The sequence below is a fragment of the Podarcis bocagei genome (assembly GCF_964188305.1).
Source record: "Podarcis bocagei genome assembly, chromosome: 5".
Taxonomy (NCBI): domain Eukaryota; kingdom Metazoa; phylum Chordata; class Lepidosauria; order Squamata; family Lacertidae; genus Podarcis; species Podarcis bocagei.
Genome location: NC_138129.1, coordinates 10,087,027 through 10,106,206, shown reverse-complemented (window position 1 = coordinate 10,106,206; position 19,180 = coordinate 10,087,027). Strand labels below are relative to the sequence as shown.

The window sequence follows — 19,180 nt, the reverse complement described above, 5'->3', positions numbered from 1 at the left end:
CTGCGATCTATTAAAAAATGGCAGTGAGCTACCCATTGGATTGACCAGAGTTGCTGAGCTTTTGTTGGGAAAGCATCAAAGTTGTTGAGCTTTGGGGGGGGGGGGCATGATCCCGCGATCAACCAGGGACATACTGCAATCGACCGGTACATGGTACTTTTCCTTCCTACATTTATCCAGCTGAAGTGTGTGTTATGAATGATGTCTGGTATGGTATTTATAGTTGCAACATAGAAGGGCAGAAGTATTTGGGTTTCCTACAATTCATTGCTTACCTGGTCCCTCAAAGGGTAAAAGTTTGGATGGAATAGGATCCTTTGCACTGAGAGGAATCAAATAGAGGTCCTTGACATGTCTGTTGTTATTAGCAACAACACCAAATCGGCCACGACTGCTAAAATAGGAGTACAGAGAAATGTAGGAAGGCACCTCTTCTTCTGTCGCAGGATGGAAGCGGATCAAACATAGTTCCTATAATACAAAAATATAAAGGACAAACACCAACCTATTGCTAAATAAATAGCAAGTGAGGGCAACATGGCATCACTTCACTTTTGAAGTAATAATTTCAGAATTATTCTTATTCAATTTCTATACCGTTCTTCATCTAAGGATCACAAGGTAGTTTACAAAAATACATACCATAATAACAAACGGAAGCAATAACACCCCCCTCCCACATACAGTTTTAAAAGCCATAAATTGTATAATTAGCCAAAGGCCTGGGAAAAGAGGAATGTTTTTGCCTGGCACTTAAAGATATGTAATGAAGGCACCAGGTTAGCCTTCCTGGGGATGGCATTCCACAAACAGGGAGACACTGCAGAAAGGGCCCACTCTTGTGTGGCCACTTATCTGGACCTCTCTTGGAGGAGCACATGAAGAAGGGCCTCAGACACTCATTACAGGGTCTGCAGCAGTAAATATGGAGTTATATTGGTGATCCAAAAGATGGTGCAGCTTTAAAAAATGCCTTATTTCACTGCCATCAAATAAGCAAAGATTATGTAAAATTATCAATATAATTTTACTCTACATTATTTAAGGTTGCTGAATTTTTTTTATTAAAACACTTTTAGGGTTAGATCTAGTAAGGATTCTTACTCTGATGGCTCATAGGAAGTCAGTGATAATTTATGCTGTGCTGGAAATTGAAATGTTACTAACACAGAACCGATTGGGGCAGGGAAGAAGTGGTGAGAGTATGTGGAAGGGAAGTAACAGCCAGCAGGAAAAGCCATTATTGTATTTTGCTTATCTTAAATAATTTCAGGTGCAAATTACTGACAAGAATCCAAACTGGTGCTGGGGTGCAGGTGGGTTAGGTAGGAGCAATTTTATCTTTTTATTTTGATGAATAGGCCTGTATGCCATGTTTAAAAAAGAAGTCTCCTTCACATTTCAAAAGAGACGTGTGAAAAACATTAGGAGTTGCTGCTGTACCATAAATTCAAACCAGCAGTGTCCTCCTCCCTTAGGTAGAATAACTTAGTTATATAGTTCACTGGATCCCATCCACAATTATTATTTCAAATAAAGTTCAATTCTTTCACCATTACCAAACAGGGTTTTTAAAAAGTACCTTTGACACAGATGATTTCAGTTTGCCAATATAATCCCATACTGTCTTCGGTGAGATCCTCCCTCCAATATGAATTGTATCAGGTAAATCCTAGATAAGAAGCATTACATAATGTGAGAAGAGGGCAGTTTGAGGGCAAAGTATATTGCCCCACACCTTCCAGTAAATAGAATATTTACTGGAAGTAAATAGAAACAGAATATAAATAGAAGCTACCATATTTTTCCATCTATAAGACGCCCCCATATATAAGAAGCCCCCTAATTTTGCAGCAACAACCAATCACCAGTCCACCCTTGGCACTATCCGTGTATAAGACGCCCCCTAATTTTTGACTTTTTTTTTTAAAAAAAGCCTAGTCTTATACATGGAAAAATACGGTATACTGTGATTTTACTGTAGCTATGGCCATTATGTTCACAATTCTGTTTATCCTTCCACTTCGATTTTCAAACTGCTAGCAGAAAACAGTCCCCTTTTAATTCCACAAACCACAGCTCATTCATATGTTCCTTTCTGAATCTGGTATGAGAGGGAGTACATCTCACCCTTGGGTACCCCTACTATAGTTTCTTATCTGGGAATGAAGAAAAATGTCTGACACTGTAGTAGGATGTTGCTTTTATTTACATGTTCTGTCTACATCAAGGAGGATAGGTGCCACAAGATCTTGGGAACTGATGAACGCAGTATTTGTATGGGTCAAACATGACTTTTTGTACAAGGAAAATGAGCTGGAAAGGCTGGCTGCTGGTGTGCTAAGAACCTGAGGCTCACTCCCTCTCATATTAGGCTCAGACAGTAACATCTGAGCACTGTGAGAGATAGCTTTTACATAAAGAAGTAATACTTTTGCACATTAAAGCTACAAAAAGTAGCTTTGAAAATTGTGACAAAACATTCCTAGCCTATTTTCATAGAGTAAAAATTTAATTGTCACTAAAACATGCTGTTGAGGCACAATGTGTTTATATTTATAAAGCTGTCTTATCTATAGTTGAAGGGGCAAACATATTTCTATTTGTTTGCATTAACCACAGTTTGTCTCAGAATTCAGCATATAAACATTGCTACTATATCATATTCATAGCCCACTGAGCCTAAGATCGTAACATACTTGTTTTCCAAACTAGGAGGAAAAAGGGTTATTCTTACATCCGTAAGTTTAGGCGTCTTCCTATCCCTGCTTCAAAACACAGGAAGAAAGATACACTGATTCCACTGACAGAATTTGTTGGTGCACAGGAATCAAAATTCCAAGCACCCTGTTTGTATTGACCATAAAAGGAGCACACGTAGGTTTTTGTTAAAAAGGTTGAATACACTGAAGTATCTTCCTCCTCTAAGGCAGGAAAGATATACAGCTGTTTCAGCTACTGTTCTACTCCCCACCTTCCCACCAGTTCTTACACAAACAATGCAGAGCAATACGTGAAATCTATTTGAATGTATGCAAGAACCAAGGTGGCTTTTCCTCAAATAATGGAATTTATGAACAGTCTGCGGTTGTTGGTTTGACACTTGATAATAAACTATACTGAACTTCCTTCCTATGTTTCTTTTTGGGGTTTAATACAGGAAACTGGGAGCTCACTGAATATTGCAGGCATCCCATGACAGTGGCAATCATCACTTAGTTAACAGTGTCACACTTCCTGGTTACTGTTCACTGTGTGTTCAGTTATTACAGATCACTGCTTCTCACCACCAGACCAAAATGAAAATCAAGAGTGTAATTAACAGAGAATGATAAACAGTGCTTTATCAGTTACTGATATGAAGTATTAATGGAATATCCAGCATGCCATTTCAGTGCTCCTATTTTCCCCTTACAGTGGTACCTCCAGTTTCGAACTTAATTCATTCCAGAGGTCCATTCGTAACCAGAAACCGCTTGTAACATGAGGCGTGCTTTCGCTAATGGCGCCTCCCGCTGCTGCCGCGCCACCGGAGTGTGACTTCCGCTCACATCCCAGGGCAAAGTTCACAACAAGGGGCATCTATTTCCGGGTTAGCAGAGTGCGTTACCCGAAGCATTCGTAAGGGAGACAGTACGTAACACGAGGTACCATTGTACTTACAGATCACCAATACTATTTTATTATTTTTTAAATAAATTGCTGCCCGATACAATAGAGGTGGTGACCATTTTAGGTGCATCCAATTGACGTATGATCACTGACACATGGTCTTTTTGGACCCAGAAGAAGACAGAATGGGGACATAATGGAGCAGGGGCTGCTTATCTGTGTTCCGCATACGCAGGGGCTGGGAACAGAAGCCCCGCATGAAATGGTTGCCAAGTCAGTGTACACATTATCTATGTCCGATTTCTTATGCTACACTGCTACACTATTTGCAGTCAGTCCACTGTCTGAACAGTGAGTTATTAAAACTCTTACCTAAATGAAATTTGAAAATGTTAATAGGTCAATAGGTCAATTTGCTTAGCTTTCAAGTTATCATGTTGAGTAAACATAGTAACATATTACATAGCTAACCTCTTACCGCAAAGCAAATTTAGTTAGAAATATGATTTTAGATATAGTTTACACAGAAAGCACAAGCACTTCAAAGTCGCACCTCACTGAGGTAGTCAAAGGATCCAGAGACAGGGTAAGCTTTGGTGACAAACTTGGCCACGCTTTGCATGTTGATAAAGCCTTTCCATATGGTGTTAAGGCGAGAGAGAAAGACAGACGTATCTCCTTCTTGAGGGGACCGTATCTCCGACATACTGCAAAACAGAAAACCCAGGAGGGAGAATTGTGTCAAGAGTGGCTCTACAAATTGTATCTCTACAAATGCCCCTCCATCCCAGGCAACCCCAACATTTTTCAAATGCCACATCAATTGATCCTAAATCTTATGAAATATACTTTTAGTAAATTAAATTAATGGGCTAGAAATCAATTTTTAAGACTTCCAGCACATTCGGTGGAAGGCTAGTGATCACAAAAGACGGACCATTAATTTGCTAACCCATGAATAGAATTCCTGTTATTATTAGGGATTGAGTTGATATTGTAAGACTTGTGACCGATTCTCTTTTGCATGAAAGAGTGGGTCAAGCATGGAGAGACACTGAAGTTCATAAACCTGCCTTGAGTGAAGGCAGTGTGTGACTCCACGTTCCCCAGTTCTTACAAACACTGGCTCCTCCTGTGCATCAATGCTACTAGAGGTTGAGAAGTGTGCTACATGAGAAAATACGACTTGGCAAATCTTCAAAGTATGCAGAAGTGGTAAAAAATCCTCCTGTTCATGGCTTTGCTGTCCTTTCCTCCTAGTGGCTTCTGCGAGATTAGCACAAGTTATCCCTCCTTCACATCTTGAGGAGAGGCAAAGAATGATCCCTCACTGTCACTTAGCATCAGAGTACTTGCATAGCAATGGCAGCAAGGGTGTTTGATCTGAGCTTTTCTCCTCCTTGCACACTTGGGGGACAGCAAGGAGCCACCCACTGGGGGGGGGACCTAGCTATGCCCATTAACTTGCCCACCCACCTTGCCCCCCACTCACTCTGGGAAGCTTCCTTCCTTAGAAGGAATTTGAAGGCTCCCCCTGCACCTAGATACACATACACACCACTGGGTTGCATGGTCCCCTTTGCACAATAGCACAGGGCTAGTGACCCTCTTGCAGACTGACACACACATACCTAACATTTAGGGATGGTTGAGCTGCCAAGTATCTTGGGTCCGATGATGATGATGGCTTCGTTAATATTGATTTTGGAGCTGCTACAGTATTTCTGGATATTTCCGGTTTACTTTCCCCTACAGAACCTTTGTCAGATGCCAGGGTGGGATGCAATGCAGAGGTCACAGTAGAAGCAGAGGTTGACGAAGTGCTCATGGCTGTTCTGGGATCCTTCCCAGAGACTGTCACAGTAGTGATAACACCGCCAGCATAAGATGTGGGGTAGAGAGAGCTCTCATTGGGTAGAGAAGATAATGGATTGCTTTGTCCTTGTGTTAAAGGAATGTAAGCTTTTTCTATGCTTGGCTGAGGAACTACTTCAGCTACAGATTCAACAACAGGTTCTGCAGCAGTCTCCATTTCCTCTTCCTTTGCAGCCTCCACTTCATCTGTTGGTGTTGAGCTTTCAAATTTTGACTTCATTTCTGGCTTTGGTTCCACCTTCTTAACAGAGGACGATTTTAGTTTCTTTGAAGCTGGTTCTTCATCAGATGCTGACATCTGACCTAAATGGTAAAAAAAAACATAACATGTAACATTGTGAATCTGTGTCATTTCATGGACATGGTGCTATATTTCCCTTGGAGACAGGAAATCACTTCTTGCTTGTTGCTGTTTTAATTTATAAAAGCAAAAAGTTTATTTTACTGTAAGAAGAAAGTCTGGCCATTTGTATAACTGAGGCTCCAGCCAGATTTGGGTTTACTCAGAACAAAATTGATATGGTAATTTAGATTTCTGCTTTGCATTTCTACCACGTGGGTGTTCACACAGCCTTGGTAATCCCTGTGCATACCTGTACAGATTTTGCAGTTCAGGTCAAAAAGATGGGCTCGGTGTTGACTTGTTGTGTCCTGTAACATGCTGCTGAAAACATCAAGAATTGGAGCGCTGCTTTTCTCAGGAGCTGCTCGATCTGCCTCTTGCTGCTCCTAAAAAGGAATTGAGGCAATGGTATGATTTGCTGGTATCAGGCTCATTTCAACTATACACATGCAAATTCCTGTAGATATGCACAGATTTTAAACCAAACATCCACAGCTCCAAAAAATAAAGCAATTGATACTACTAAAATCTAACATAACTTGACCTTTCAACAAGTGCAAGCTCATATGCAGAAAGAGATCCTTATAAGGTTTGCATAAATTCATTACTGGCACCACAGGTTTCGTCAGCACCCAAGTGGGGAAACAGAAAGTGTGCTGGTCCCCTGTTTTGGGCAAATTAATTAATGTACGCGCAACAAACAATTGACATTCACACACGTGTGCATTGTGGTGACCCAGAAGTGGCAGGAAAACGGGGTGGGAACAAGCTTATGTGTGCTCCGCTCTCATGCACAATGACCCAAAACACAGCCATGCACAAATAAGGGGTTGCCTGTTTATCATTGGTCTCTTTGCAATAGGAACCATGCCAAAGCAACATTCCAGGTAATAGGCAGTGTACTACAGTGTACAGTGGTGGGTGGGATATTGGTTTGGTTTATTCTTGTTTTCATCATGTTCGTTGTGGTTTTATTCTGTATTTTATGACGTGAACCACCCTGAGGTCTTTGGATGAAGGGCAGTATACAAAATAATAATAATAATAATAATAATAATAATAATAATAATAATAATAATAATAATAATAATAATAATATAAACAATACTGTGTACATGTACCTCAGAATAAGTATAGAGTACTGCAGGAATTGTGCAGCGTGTGTGGTAAGCTGCTATAGAGCATTACTGGATTGTGCCCTCTAAAATAAAAAAAGGCAAGCAAGCAGATAAACTATAATTGAGATCTTAAAAAATGACATTTTAAATTATACAATATCTTCTTGCAAATAACTAAATTTTGGTAAATGGTCTATATAATTAATTGTAAACCAGTGCCTTAAGTGGCTTATACTTACATCTGAATCAGACACTGGTGGGGAATCTTCCATATTAGCATCTGGGATGGGTTCTTGTTTTACAGCAGACTTCTTGTTTTCAAAAGATTTACGTCTAGCTGCCATTACCTATGAAAACAATAATGCGATTTGTATACATACACAAAGTCAGTGATCTAGACTTTAATCATTAATCTGTAGTCAATTACCACATCATCTGGAATTGCTCATCAACCATCCTTACATAATAAACACCTCAAAAATTTATTGCTTACTGCTTTGGCTGGCTTTTCTTTCCATGTAGATAGCTCTTTGGATACGAGTTCTTCTGGCTTCATTCTTACAAGCCTTGACAAAGGAAGGTCTTCCCTAAGAACACGATGGAAAAGTCCCTAAAGAGAGAGGAGTGATTTGAGGTGAGCAGTAACTACTTACACAACTAGCAAATGAGAATCTTCCAATAGGCAAGTAAATGCTGTCATCCAGTTCATGAATTCCTTCTAAAAGGTCTTAAGTGTAAATAGAATGAAATATTTAAAATACATTTTTAAAAAAATATTGCCAGGTTAGCAAAATATTAAGAGTCTACAACATAATTTGAAGCATGTCTGTATCAGAAATGGGCACAAACAATAGATGGGACTGAGCGTTCCACAGGCATTTTCTCCACATGCAGAATTTTATATATCTCTATCATATTCCCTTGCCTCTTTTCTAAACCAAAAAGCCCCAAGCTTGTTAGTTTTAGCCATTCATGCTTCCAAAGCCCCTACCCCAATAAAATTTACAATCCTCTTGATTGTAAAGAAAACTCAAAGCAGTTTACAAAAAGAGCTATAAAATAAATGATGCAGTCAAATCAAAGGCTGTCCACTTAAAAAAAAAAGGCTGTAGAGAAGTCATTCATTCGCTTTCATACAAACCTGATTTTTAGGGTCCTTCAGATTAAACATAATGCTGCGATATTTACTCTTATACCGATTGTCTGTAGCCTGGAATAAATTAAACATCTCCTTTTCAATGTTCAGTGCAATCTTTCCCACCTCACTCTCTGTCATAGCCAGATCATCACTATCATTTACTCTGCCAAAAGAAAGAGTTAGGAAAGAAAGAAAAGGGAGTCAAAAATGACAGTACTGCTAAGTAACTTGATCTACCTACATGCAGGAAGAATCTTCAAGTCTCAAAAATGGCCTACTTAATTCAAGGATGAATTTTCCTTCTTTGATTCCCACTATCCACTGCTGCAACATCCTCTGAATATAATGTACTCAGGAGGATTGTTCTGCTGCTTAAAGTACTAATGATAGTTTGGGAAACTGGTGATGAGCACATGCATTTATATTGGACAGTGCTTATCTGTTTTGCGAATACCATGGTTTTTTAAAAAAAATCTAGTTTTCAAGATAGTAAGATTGCCTTTGGGGCCTTCTATTCTTGTTTAAAACCTTCAAGAAATGTTGACATTTACTAAGGTATTTCCTTCTCAGTCAAAAATATTCACAACTATTTTAGCACTAAACGTATTTCAGATACATTATCTAAAGTGCTATGAAAGGTGAAAAGAGATGAATATCACTGTTCACGCAGCATTAAATCTAATGATTATCCTAAACTATAGAGATTATTTTCACAGAGCAAGTGCACTTAGTGCCTACCTTTTCCACAATATCTCCTTAAGGGATCTTCGTATATTTTGGCGAATTTGAGAGTTAGGCTGTGATTGACTAGCACTTGCAGATTTTGCTTGTGTAGCTGAGGAAGTTGTTGAAGAAGCAGAGGACACCATGGGCTTCCTGAGTCCTCCACCAATGCTTGAAGAGGAAATTGTTTTTTTATAAACTGAGGATGTACCATAGGACAAAGGTGAAGGCTTTGATGATGACACATTGCTTGATGTAGGTGGACCAGTTGAAAGTGAAGATTTCTTAGGTATCACCCCTTTGAAACCTGCAGCAGAGTATTTAATTGGATGCTTAGGACTAGTAAATGTAGAGGGTTTCTTTAAGGGCAGATTTCTGCTTTGGGTAGACATTGCAGAAGTGGGTTGAGACGCTGCAGTAGTTGACACAACCATTTTCTTTGATGCTACTGAAGATTCAGCTGGCTTATCCTCATTCTTACGTTCCTCTTTCTGTGCTGTTATCAGGAACAAAACACAATAAATTATATTTTTTGCAACAGGTGCTGTGCTGCAAAAATTCAACAAGAGACATGATCCAGTAAGCCAAACATGTGCGTAATTTTTTTTAATGAAAATAAAGAGATTAAAGAAGATCAATTTAGGCTAGATTATGGACAAACAATATTTGTTGTTTAAAACTATCTTATAGAAGTGATAGAAACTTATATTGGTTTTATGAAGAAGGTGCCTTATTTTTGTACAAATTGATTTGACACAATAAACTTGCAAGACACAGGGAGAGATGGGCTGTGCCCATGATGCAAATGAATCATGCCCAATGAATCATGCCCAAAGGGAAAGGGTACAATCTCTTAAGGAGAGAAAACATATCAAAAAGAAAGCTATTTCGAATACATGTTTTTCACACTTTTAAAACAAAAGTAGATCCATCTTCAAAGATTGCACACATGAGCTAACACATATACAAAACAGCAAGTATAAGGCTCAGGCATACAAGCTGTTGTTTTTTTTTAAGGAAAAGAAAGAATATGCACTTTCTAAATCATGCAAGCAATTCTAACATTTATTATACTTGTATCAGATATGTTGAATTATCAGTGTGAAGTAATGGCCACAACACATCAAAACAAATACTTAAGCTGAACGTTTCAGAAGAGCACTTGTTAGAATAGCATCTGATTTTATTACATCTCTCCCCTAGCATCATTTCACCTGAAACACTTTAGAATTCTGCTTGTAACATCATTCTTGCATCGTAACATCAGCTTTCATTCCTACCTGTATATGTGTGGCCGCAATCGACCACAACTTTCCTAGCATTTCAACACATGCTCAGTAAGAAACTTGTAGGATTGTAACATATTATGATATTCACAAGTGTTTTCTGTAAATAAGTGCCTCCCTCGAAAACAAACATTTGCCTTAAAATGAAATTGCAAGGTTCTATTTAAACTATAGAAACTAAGGTATCTAGATATATAGATGCACATGTGAAATAACTCACATTCAAAAGAAAAATAACCTCTATTAACAATGGAATAGATCTGGACAATGGCTGGAATGAGGAACAGTATAACACTCATTAACAGAAGGAATGTAGTGTGAACTGTTTGTTATTATGCAATTTTCAGTCATCATTTTTAAAGCAGCATCTTAAAATACAGGCCGTAATTTTGGTAGCTGAAAACCATACTTGCTAAAAATCTCTAAACAAGACATCTGAAACCTATTCTCATTAGAGGAATTATATTTAAATACCTCTGAAGTAAAATATCTCTGAAGTAAGATTGAATGAGAGATCTGCTCTTCTAGAAATTCATTAGGTATCATGTACTCACGTTTAGTGTGTTCTTTCTGTCATGCAGCATATAGCAATGTACTTTAGTTATTCCAAGATAAACAATCTTTGTGACTTTTGTTGCTGCTGCCTCTGCAAAGTGCTGCTATCTTGAGCAAATGAGTTCATGTAAACTACTACAGTAGGAGTAAAACTTTGCATTCATTAATGTTTAGCATACTGGATGGGATCAGAGTCCAACCACATCAGATAATTTAAAATACTCATGGTGAGCTAGTGTTCTGTCCACTCGATCGAGTCGGCGTATCTATATGTATGATAGCATTGTGAATGGCATGGCACTTATTGCCAGATTGAGAAAAGACCTGAAATGAAGAGCCACTAATGTTTGCATTTGTGATTAGGCTATTTCATGTGGTTTAGTTGAAATAAGTGAATAAATACTCCTGTTGAAGAGAATACTATGCCTTTACTATAAATAGTTCTTTACAGAGGTTCAAGAGCAATAGGAGATAAACACAATAATCTCGATGTTTATACTATAATGTTTATACTTCTGAAAAATTATACAGAACTTGCTTTTCAGAAAGGAATATTTAACCACAGAAATGTTTTGTAATCTAAGATTGTTACCTTGCCTTTCTTTAGCAGTAAAAGCTTTTTTGTAAGGACACCAATTGGACACAACCCATAGAGTTACACACACAACTATGTTTGTTCCAAGGTCAGCTTGTGGCAGCAGCACAGCACAAACCTTTGACACTGAGTTAGCACTCTGACCATGGCATCCCATACTAAATAACCACATGGCAGAACAGTGGTCCAATAAAACCAGGTTCCTAGAAAGACAAATTTTAATGCCTATGGTTCCAAGTTAAAAGTCAAATCTTTAGCATTTAAATAATTTAAATTTAGAGTTTCAAAACTTGCAAGTTACGTTTCATATGGAGACAATAAAAATATGTACTTCATTAGACTATAATGGTGACTTTTTACACCTATTAAACTTTAGTTTCGCCCAATATTTTTGATTTAGCACACCAATAGATTCAGAAACAGATAACTTGTTCACTCACTGCAATTAGGCTTCTTAAGATTGGAGATGCAGCATCTGATGTGTTCATCCCAGTTACTCTTACTCAAGTTTTCCTTTTGGTACTTGTACATAATTTGCTCTTCCCAAATCCCTGTCCCCTCCATGCTTCAAAGCCAATTGTAGCTGCCCCGTTGGAACTCCTAGTAGTCTCTTTTCCTAATCTACACAAATCACTAAGTGTTCCCCTTATCCCCAGGGATGCTCCTCCACGAGGATTCCTTTGAGGAATATGATCACTCTGCTTTTTATCATCACTCGTTTTTGCAATAAATTAGAATCTGGTAATAGCATAGAGCAAACACAGGACTCTATGTACTTGCAAATTCTAGATAAGCTCAGAATATAAACTGCAGCATTCTGAAAAGCCCAGCTCTTATTTTTAAATCAAGTTTCTGTACCTTATTGTTGATATACCTTAAATCATGTAGACAACGCACCCTTGGCAAAAAATGTTTTGCCTTTTTATAATTGAGTAATACTGGCAGCCACTTTGTACAGTTTACCGTGGGAAAGTGGCATATAAACTAGACACCTCTGATGTCTAGTGTGGGAGAAGTGGGTGTTTGGCATAGGGTCTTATTGAAACATAACTCTGCTCTTACGCACAAACTGGTTTGAAGAATGGCACAATGGCTCAGTGTGTCTGACTGTTAACCAGGTGGTTGGTGGTTTGAGCCAACCAAGGTACAGCTATGATCAGGATTCCTGCACTACAGGGGGTTGGACTAGATGACCCTTGAGGTCCCTTCCAACTCTGCAGCTCTGTGATTCCAAGTTATAAAACATATACAGAAAATGTTAGATATACCATATACAGTATAGGAAAAATAATCACCTTCAGGAATTGCTTTTGAGCTTGCCTTCTTATAAACAAATATCCTGAGATGCTCTTTTTGTGTAACGAATGTTCTCTATAGAAGAGACACAGAGTCTCCCAAGGGCTGCAGTAAGTTCTCTCAGGAAATGCAGGATTAAGACTTTAATTTTTTCCTACTGAAACTTGCATTTAGTTTAAGTTGTTGGTTTTACATTTGAAAAGTTAACAGGATCTAACCTCTTCTTATTTTTTACATTTTAGCAGTTGAACACTGACAGCCTGAAAAATACTGGCATATCTGCAAAAGCCGCTATGCAAATGATTAGACACAACAGGAGGCATTTGCCGCACAGTAGCAAGCTTTCTGTTTTCTTCAACTGTAGCATAAACAAATCTACCAAAGCAATTGGGAGTTGAAGTAACTAAGAACCTAGTTTTTCATCATGGGCTTCTCACTCTTTTATTTTAACCTCCAGGTACCTGACCATGCCAGCTGTGATGGGTGGAAGACTTGTGAGGAATTTACAGCAGCCACGGAGTGACAACACACTATGGGCTTCCCTGCTTATGCATACAAAGTAAGGTATTAATTCAATTTCTTGCCTGCCCTTCTTCATAAGGTCCCGGGGGTTATTTGGCATTAACAATTCTGAAGCACATGTATTTCATCATAAAAAACCACCCACCCAGCCTGTCAAGATGTGTTGAGAAATTCCTGCAACCTATGAATACAAGGGCCCGTACTAGTTTTACTGTGTTTTTATGTAGTATCAAACCCTTCCCATGAAAGTAACTCAAATGCTACATTTTAAGAATGAGGGCTGAAGTGTGTGGTCTGGAATCGCCTGGTGCAGAATTCATGAAGTAAAGATGATGTAGACCTTTTTAGTCTCTTGACTAGGAGACCACTGAAAGCCCCAAATAAGGAAAGGGCAAGAAAAACACTACTGGAGGCAGGGATCCAGCTTTAGGGAGATAAAATCGCCTAAGAACCCAAGAGCAACAGATGAGCAAATACTGAGAAAGGATACCTGATTCGAGAGCAGACTATAGATAGCCAAACATAAAATCCCAACATGTGTGCTTGGCCTGATTTTTCTGCCTTCTTTTCTCCTGTTACTGCCCATACTTGTGCATTGCCACAGCAACGTACATATTTTGTGTCTTGGAGGATAAGAGCGGGACAGAGAAAAACAAACAAGCTGTATCCTCAGGCACGACACAAGAGAAAAACACTCCAGAACAGATGGGGTCTCAAATTGCCTGCAGGCTTGTTGTGTTCCCATTCGTGAAATGAGGGCTGGGGGCTTTGAAAACAAGTATAATTGCAGAGCTGCAGTCCAGGGCAAGTGCGCAGAGAGAACGGCTGCAACAGATGTCAGCCCTGATCTGTTGTTTGTGGGCAGGAAGCTTTGAGGCCTTGAAGGTGAAGAGGGAAGATCAACAGCGATAGCACAGTAGCTGCATGACAATCGTATTGGTAGCTCCCCAAGTGCCCGACTAAGCAGCTACCTGGAGACACGGCTAGCTGCTACTGTAAGGGGGACTCCATCCTATCCTAGCCAGTGTCCACATCTTCATACCAACTAAACAGCTCCATCCAGACATTTTGGGGCAAAGTACTTTACAGTGTTTGCCTGCAAATGCTCAAAGGCTGGTGATCACCATATGCAGAATTAAGGGAATTATATTCACAAATTCCAATAACTGTTACTTGCAGCTGCTTTTATAAAATCACTTCTACTGACACATGGTTTTAGTGGTCTTCGTAAGTTGAATACTAAGTGGTGACCATTCTTTTGGGCAAGTATGCCACAAATCAAGTCGAAAGTATGAAAAAATATCATTCAGGTGCACATTATACCAAGCAGGGGTCTGCTGTGGAGTTTACGGAACTGAGCAGTAGGAAGAAATGCAGGACTGACCTTTTCCATAGCCACCAACCCAAATAAAATTTTCCTAGATCGAAATTGTAGCAAATCTTAATACAGAAGGATATTACACCAGACTAACACAAATCTAGACAATTACTTATATTAACTGTACAATTCACATTCCACTCCACAAGTCTGCACGGATTACTCTAGTCCATAATATGGGACAGAGTGGTCCAACCTCCCAAAGTGTGCGGCAAGAGTACTTTGACACAGAAACCAGAGGCTCCAGAGTGAACCAAATTTTTATATTGTTACTTAAGTATTTGCAGTATAGCTAATATTATTTAATATACACCATTAGTATATTTAAGTATAAGCATAATGGGACCTACTCCTGAGCATAGCTGTCAACTTACAGATTTGAAAATAAAGGGCCAGCAGCCTTGAAAATAAGGGATCAGCAGCCAAAATAAGGGATTTTCCCAGCACGGGTATGTTCACCTTCTCCCTCTGAGCCAAAGGCAGAAAGCCCAGCCAGCAGCCAAACGAAACCTCAAGCAGTGGTTCCCACAGCGCAGCAACCCGGCAAAGGGGATGCAACAAGGAAAACCACCATCCCCTCTCTGCTGGGAAGTGCTGAGCAAAGGTGAGTCTCCAGGCAACATGGCCGAATTGAGCGGCACAAGGCATGCAAGCTCCACCCCCAGTCATTCTTAGACTCCTTATTGGGTGAGTAACGCAGCCAAGCAACACAGTTGGAGCCTCCCTGGCTGGCAGGGAGAGGAGCTGCTTCCTTTGAAACCCGGGAAATTTAAGGGACATCATCAATAAGGGACAGCAGCGGGACACGGTGCTGGGATAAGGGACTTTCCCGCCAAATAAGGGATGGTCGACAGCTATGCTCCTGAGTTAGTATGCGCTGAATCAGTGTGCTAGGCTGTGATCCGCAAAATAGGATTATAACTCCATGTGTGGTCAAAATGCAGTGCAAGACTTAAGCAAATGCTGTTAAGTTCACTGAGCCTTATATATGTGGATGTATCCAGTTGTTCATTATCTGTGTGTGGAAAATACCTCTCTCACATTAATACATTATTTTGTTGTCCAGAGCAATCCTGGGCAAGGTTAGAGGATACAGCAGGGGAGGGCTGGCCCGTTTGGCCTTGAAGGGGATGAGAGAGACAAGCGCCTTTGCCGTTTGTTTTCTTGTGTGCCTCACAGCAATAAGAAAAAAAAAGCCAGCTACTTGAGTCACTTTAAGAAGTCCTGAACACTGCCAAAGGCTGTCGAAAATGGCCTTGAGGGCTGCATGCAACCCCCGGGCTGCATGTTGGACCACCCTCATATAGGAAATCAAAACTGTTTGTGCATCTGTTAAACATCCATCTGAGGGGAAGTGGAGTTAATGGACAAACGGTACGACTTGGGAGTCAGGGAATTCTTGCCAACTTTTCATGGGTCTAGCCTCAGCAACCTACACATGGCCATGATTGCATGAATATAGTCAAAAACTAGGCTCATAGTGAGTAGACTTATCTTTATACATGTCATTTGTTGAAAAAAGCACTGATGCAGCTGAAGGTATAGCTTAGGGGGAAGTGACCAGAAACTTTAATTAGCGCATATAAAAGACGGAATTCTATTTCACCTAAAATTGAAAGCCATCCAATTGTGGCTGTAAATGCGGTTCTCAAGCAAAGAGAGCCTGCATAAAATCAAAGGGGATAGTTTAAGCCGTCTTGGACACAGCATTCATTTGCAGTGCCATTTAGTGACCTGCATTTGTTCGGATCTGTGTGATGGTATTCCGACATAGCAGAATCCCTCATAAAAACAGCTCACTGTCTAGACCAGGTGTCAGAACCTTTGACTCTCCAGATGTTGCTGAACTACAACTCCCATCATCTTTGGCCATTGGCTGTGCTTGCTGCAGTTTATCAGATGTGTAGTTCAGCAACATCTGGAGGGTCAAACATTCCTCACACCTAGTCTAGAACATTTGAGCTGAACCCCCCCCCCCAGAAAGGCAGGAAGTACTTTCCTGTTTTGGTTTTTCTGTTTTGTTCAACTTTCCCCAAAGAAAGGAAATGTATAGTATTACAGCCAGAAAACCACAAACAGCTCATGCATGTACATTATTCAGGAATGTGGTGGTGGTGGTAGGAAATGCATAGAATTTCTAGAGTCAGATAGGAAAGGGAAGTGATTGCATTCTACTCATAGCTATTGCACAAGGCATGCACTCACCACCATCAGTTCTGTAGGCAGTAGCTAGCTTTTGGCTTAATACTGAAGATTGCAGCTGGATGGGAATCTTAAAAGTCGCAGAAGTTTTATACAGCTTATTTAAATATATGGCTTGATTATGCAGTAAAAACAATCTCTTAAAAGTAGTAGCACCTGTTATATACATAAAAGACATAGGTAAGAGAGGTCTGCCTACTTGCTAGAGCATAGGGTATTTATAGGGTTGAAGCTTACAGGAATGCCTATGCACAGGATTAATTATCACTATTTCAATTCAACAAACATTAAAATGCAGAAATCAATAGCACATTAGATTTTTTTTAAAAAACCAATTTAAATATGCCATTTAATATTTTTAAATCAGCTTTGTCATTCTTGTTTTGCTTTTTGAAAAAATCCCTGTATGTTGTTGACTCCTTAGTACTAAGTTTGGTCCCTTCCTATACTGTGCTGCGGAACTTGTGATCATTCAAAGATGGCATTTCCAAACTCCCATCAGCCCCAGCCAGGATCACAAATGGTCAGGGATGGGAGCTGTAATGCAGCGTTTAGAAGGCAAGAGGTTTCCCCCCGGTTCTGTATGTGTGTCACTTACATCCTGCTAACCTTCCTTCCAGTACCATTATCTTATTTAAGCCAGTTTAGACCACACTCCTTTAAGTGCCAATTACACAACACTGGTTTATTTTACACCCTCCCCCCAGGCATGGGGTTTGTCTGCCTGCCAGTACCTTTCAAAAGAAAAACATAGTTGCATATATACTAAAGCAGCATGACCAGATTTGCCCATACTGCAATTTGTTGATATGCACATGCTCACTGGAAAAATGGGACACCCGAGTTACGTTTAGATGTCCTGTAAATTAGGTAAGGCAACAAGAAGGCAGGCAAAGAAGGCTAAGAGAAACCTGTTCAGCCCATTCATTGTAGATTTACTGATGGGATATGAAGTTTAGACTTGCTCATCAAGTTGCATTTGGGTAGGGAAATCTGCTCCTTCCCAATGAAATTTGGGTTAGCATTAGAATTTGATGTGTGCAACTACAGGTTCCAACTTGCTTCCATCAGTTGCAAGAGGCGTTCAATAGAAAATGACTGCCAATTCCTTACAGTGTGCAGGCAGACCCTAGATGGGGGCATATGCATACAGGCTTAACAATTGGTACTGCAGTTCTGGTACCCCTATTGTTTGCAGTTCTCATTTGATGACACCATAAGATGTTGGAAAGTCCAGCCATAAAATTAGTCTACGTTGGTCATTCTGTTGAAAGGAGTAAGCTGCCAGTAGGCTCTCTGCCATCCTTCTTTGGAATCTTGTTTGTTCAGGGCCCATATTAGGATATTCATGTAATTTGGATTTAGGTGGCAGAGGAGAAAGTAGTTGTAATCAAGTCCTTATCTCCCACAAGCTAACAATTCTACACTAAGCTCATGTTGACGATACCGAGACATTGGGAAGTGATTCAATAGTCCCCAGAGGGGATCTTCTTTCACTTTAGAAGGAGTGATGGAACTAGTCACAAATGAATCTAAAGTCCTATGGTTAGCAACTGAACAGTGTGTTCCATTAATGAATGCAACATTACATGCTCCAATATTGGAAATGCCAGTTGGCTGGTCAGCAATTACCCTCAAATTACCTAAAATATCAAAACATCCCTAGCAGTTTCATTGGTAGACTGGCTACTTCCATAAGGGAAAAAGAACACACCACCTTTCCTTAATTGCTGAATAGCACACATGACTATGTTGAGGGTGGCCAAGCACATCATCTGTGTAGGCACATAATGTGGTACACATGTTTAAGCCTTTGTTTGCAAGCCCATATATAGTCAGGTTCCGTATACCATCATCACGAAGCATATGTATCTTTCGTAAGCGAATACCACAAAAATATGAGCCAGTAAACAGAGATTTTAAAACATTATATGGAAGGCTGACCGGGGCGGGCGGGCGCAGAAAGGTTATATAATTTAAATCTTCCTCATGTCTAGAACTTGGCATACCTATTCATCATATATGGCTTCTTCAAAAAGTATTCACTTTAGATATGATAGTAACAATCAGATTAAATGTGGTTTCCAGGTTTACCCAGTGACACTAATTCACGGCAAGGATGAAAATCACAAAATCACACCCAGTGTATTTTTCAGATTTCTAGAAATTTCAGCTTAATCAAGTTTCTAGTCCTCATGAAAAGAAGTATCTGTCTGTTGTGGTATGTATATGGAGCTGCTTCGCATAGATCACCTCAGAGCTCACCTACCAGTCCACACATGACTCCCCATCTTGTCTTCTACTGCACGATTCTCTAATGATTTCAGAAAAGCTAACCTTTCTGAAGTAGTTTTGAGTGAACTACCACTGTTGCAGATTCAGTTCAGAGCGCCTACATTTGACTTAGAAATTTGACTTTGCTTACAAAAAAATAACAACCAAATCTTTGAAATGGCTAACTTAATAATCTGCATCAGATGAAACCAGGAGCACTTTATTAAAAAACAGAACAAAAAACCTCATCTAAAACAAAGGCA

The 19,180-nt window shown here is 39.7% G+C and overlaps 1 protein-coding gene and 1 long non-coding RNA gene across 7 annotated transcripts in view; one reads left to right on the top strand and one right to left on the bottom strand.

The window, feature by feature from the left end:
• The window catches only part of DIDO1 (death inducer-obliterator 1), a 67,955-nt gene that overhangs the window by 12,982 nt on the left and 35,793 nt on the right, over window positions 1-19,180 (bottom strand). For all 6 annotated transcript variants that reach the window (XM_081195942.1, XM_081195944.1, XM_081195946.1 and 3 more), the window contains 9 exons: window positions 8,825-9,305; window positions 8,090-8,249; window positions 7,442-7,558; window positions 7,188-7,295; window positions 6,081-6,216; window positions 5,244-5,790; window positions 4,166-4,319; window positions 1,583-1,672; window positions 276-471 (listed from right to left, as the gene is read on the bottom strand). In XM_081195942.1, the coding sequence (XP_081052068.1) occupies window positions 276-471; window positions 1,583-1,672; window positions 4,166-4,319; window positions 5,244-5,790; window positions 6,081-6,216; window positions 7,188-7,295; window positions 7,442-7,558; window positions 8,090-8,249; window positions 8,825-9,305 (1,989 nt within the window). The remainder of the gene's footprint in view (window positions 1-275; window positions 472-1,582; window positions 1,673-4,165; window positions 4,320-5,243; window positions 5,791-6,080; window positions 6,217-7,187; window positions 7,296-7,441; window positions 7,559-8,089; window positions 8,250-8,824; window positions 9,306-19,180) is intronic.
• The window catches only part of LOC308588361, a 52,716-nt gene that overhangs the window by 16,699 nt on the left and 16,837 nt on the right, over window positions 1-19,180 (top strand). The window contains exons 5-9 of the long non-coding RNA XR_014008637.1: window positions 3,418-3,647; window positions 5,662-5,797; window positions 7,471-7,582; window positions 9,316-9,401; window positions 12,999-13,100. This is a non-coding gene — a long non-coding RNA (uncharacterized lncRNA). The remainder of the gene's footprint in view (window positions 1-3,417; window positions 3,648-5,661; window positions 5,798-7,470; window positions 7,583-9,315; window positions 9,402-12,998; window positions 13,101-19,180) is intronic.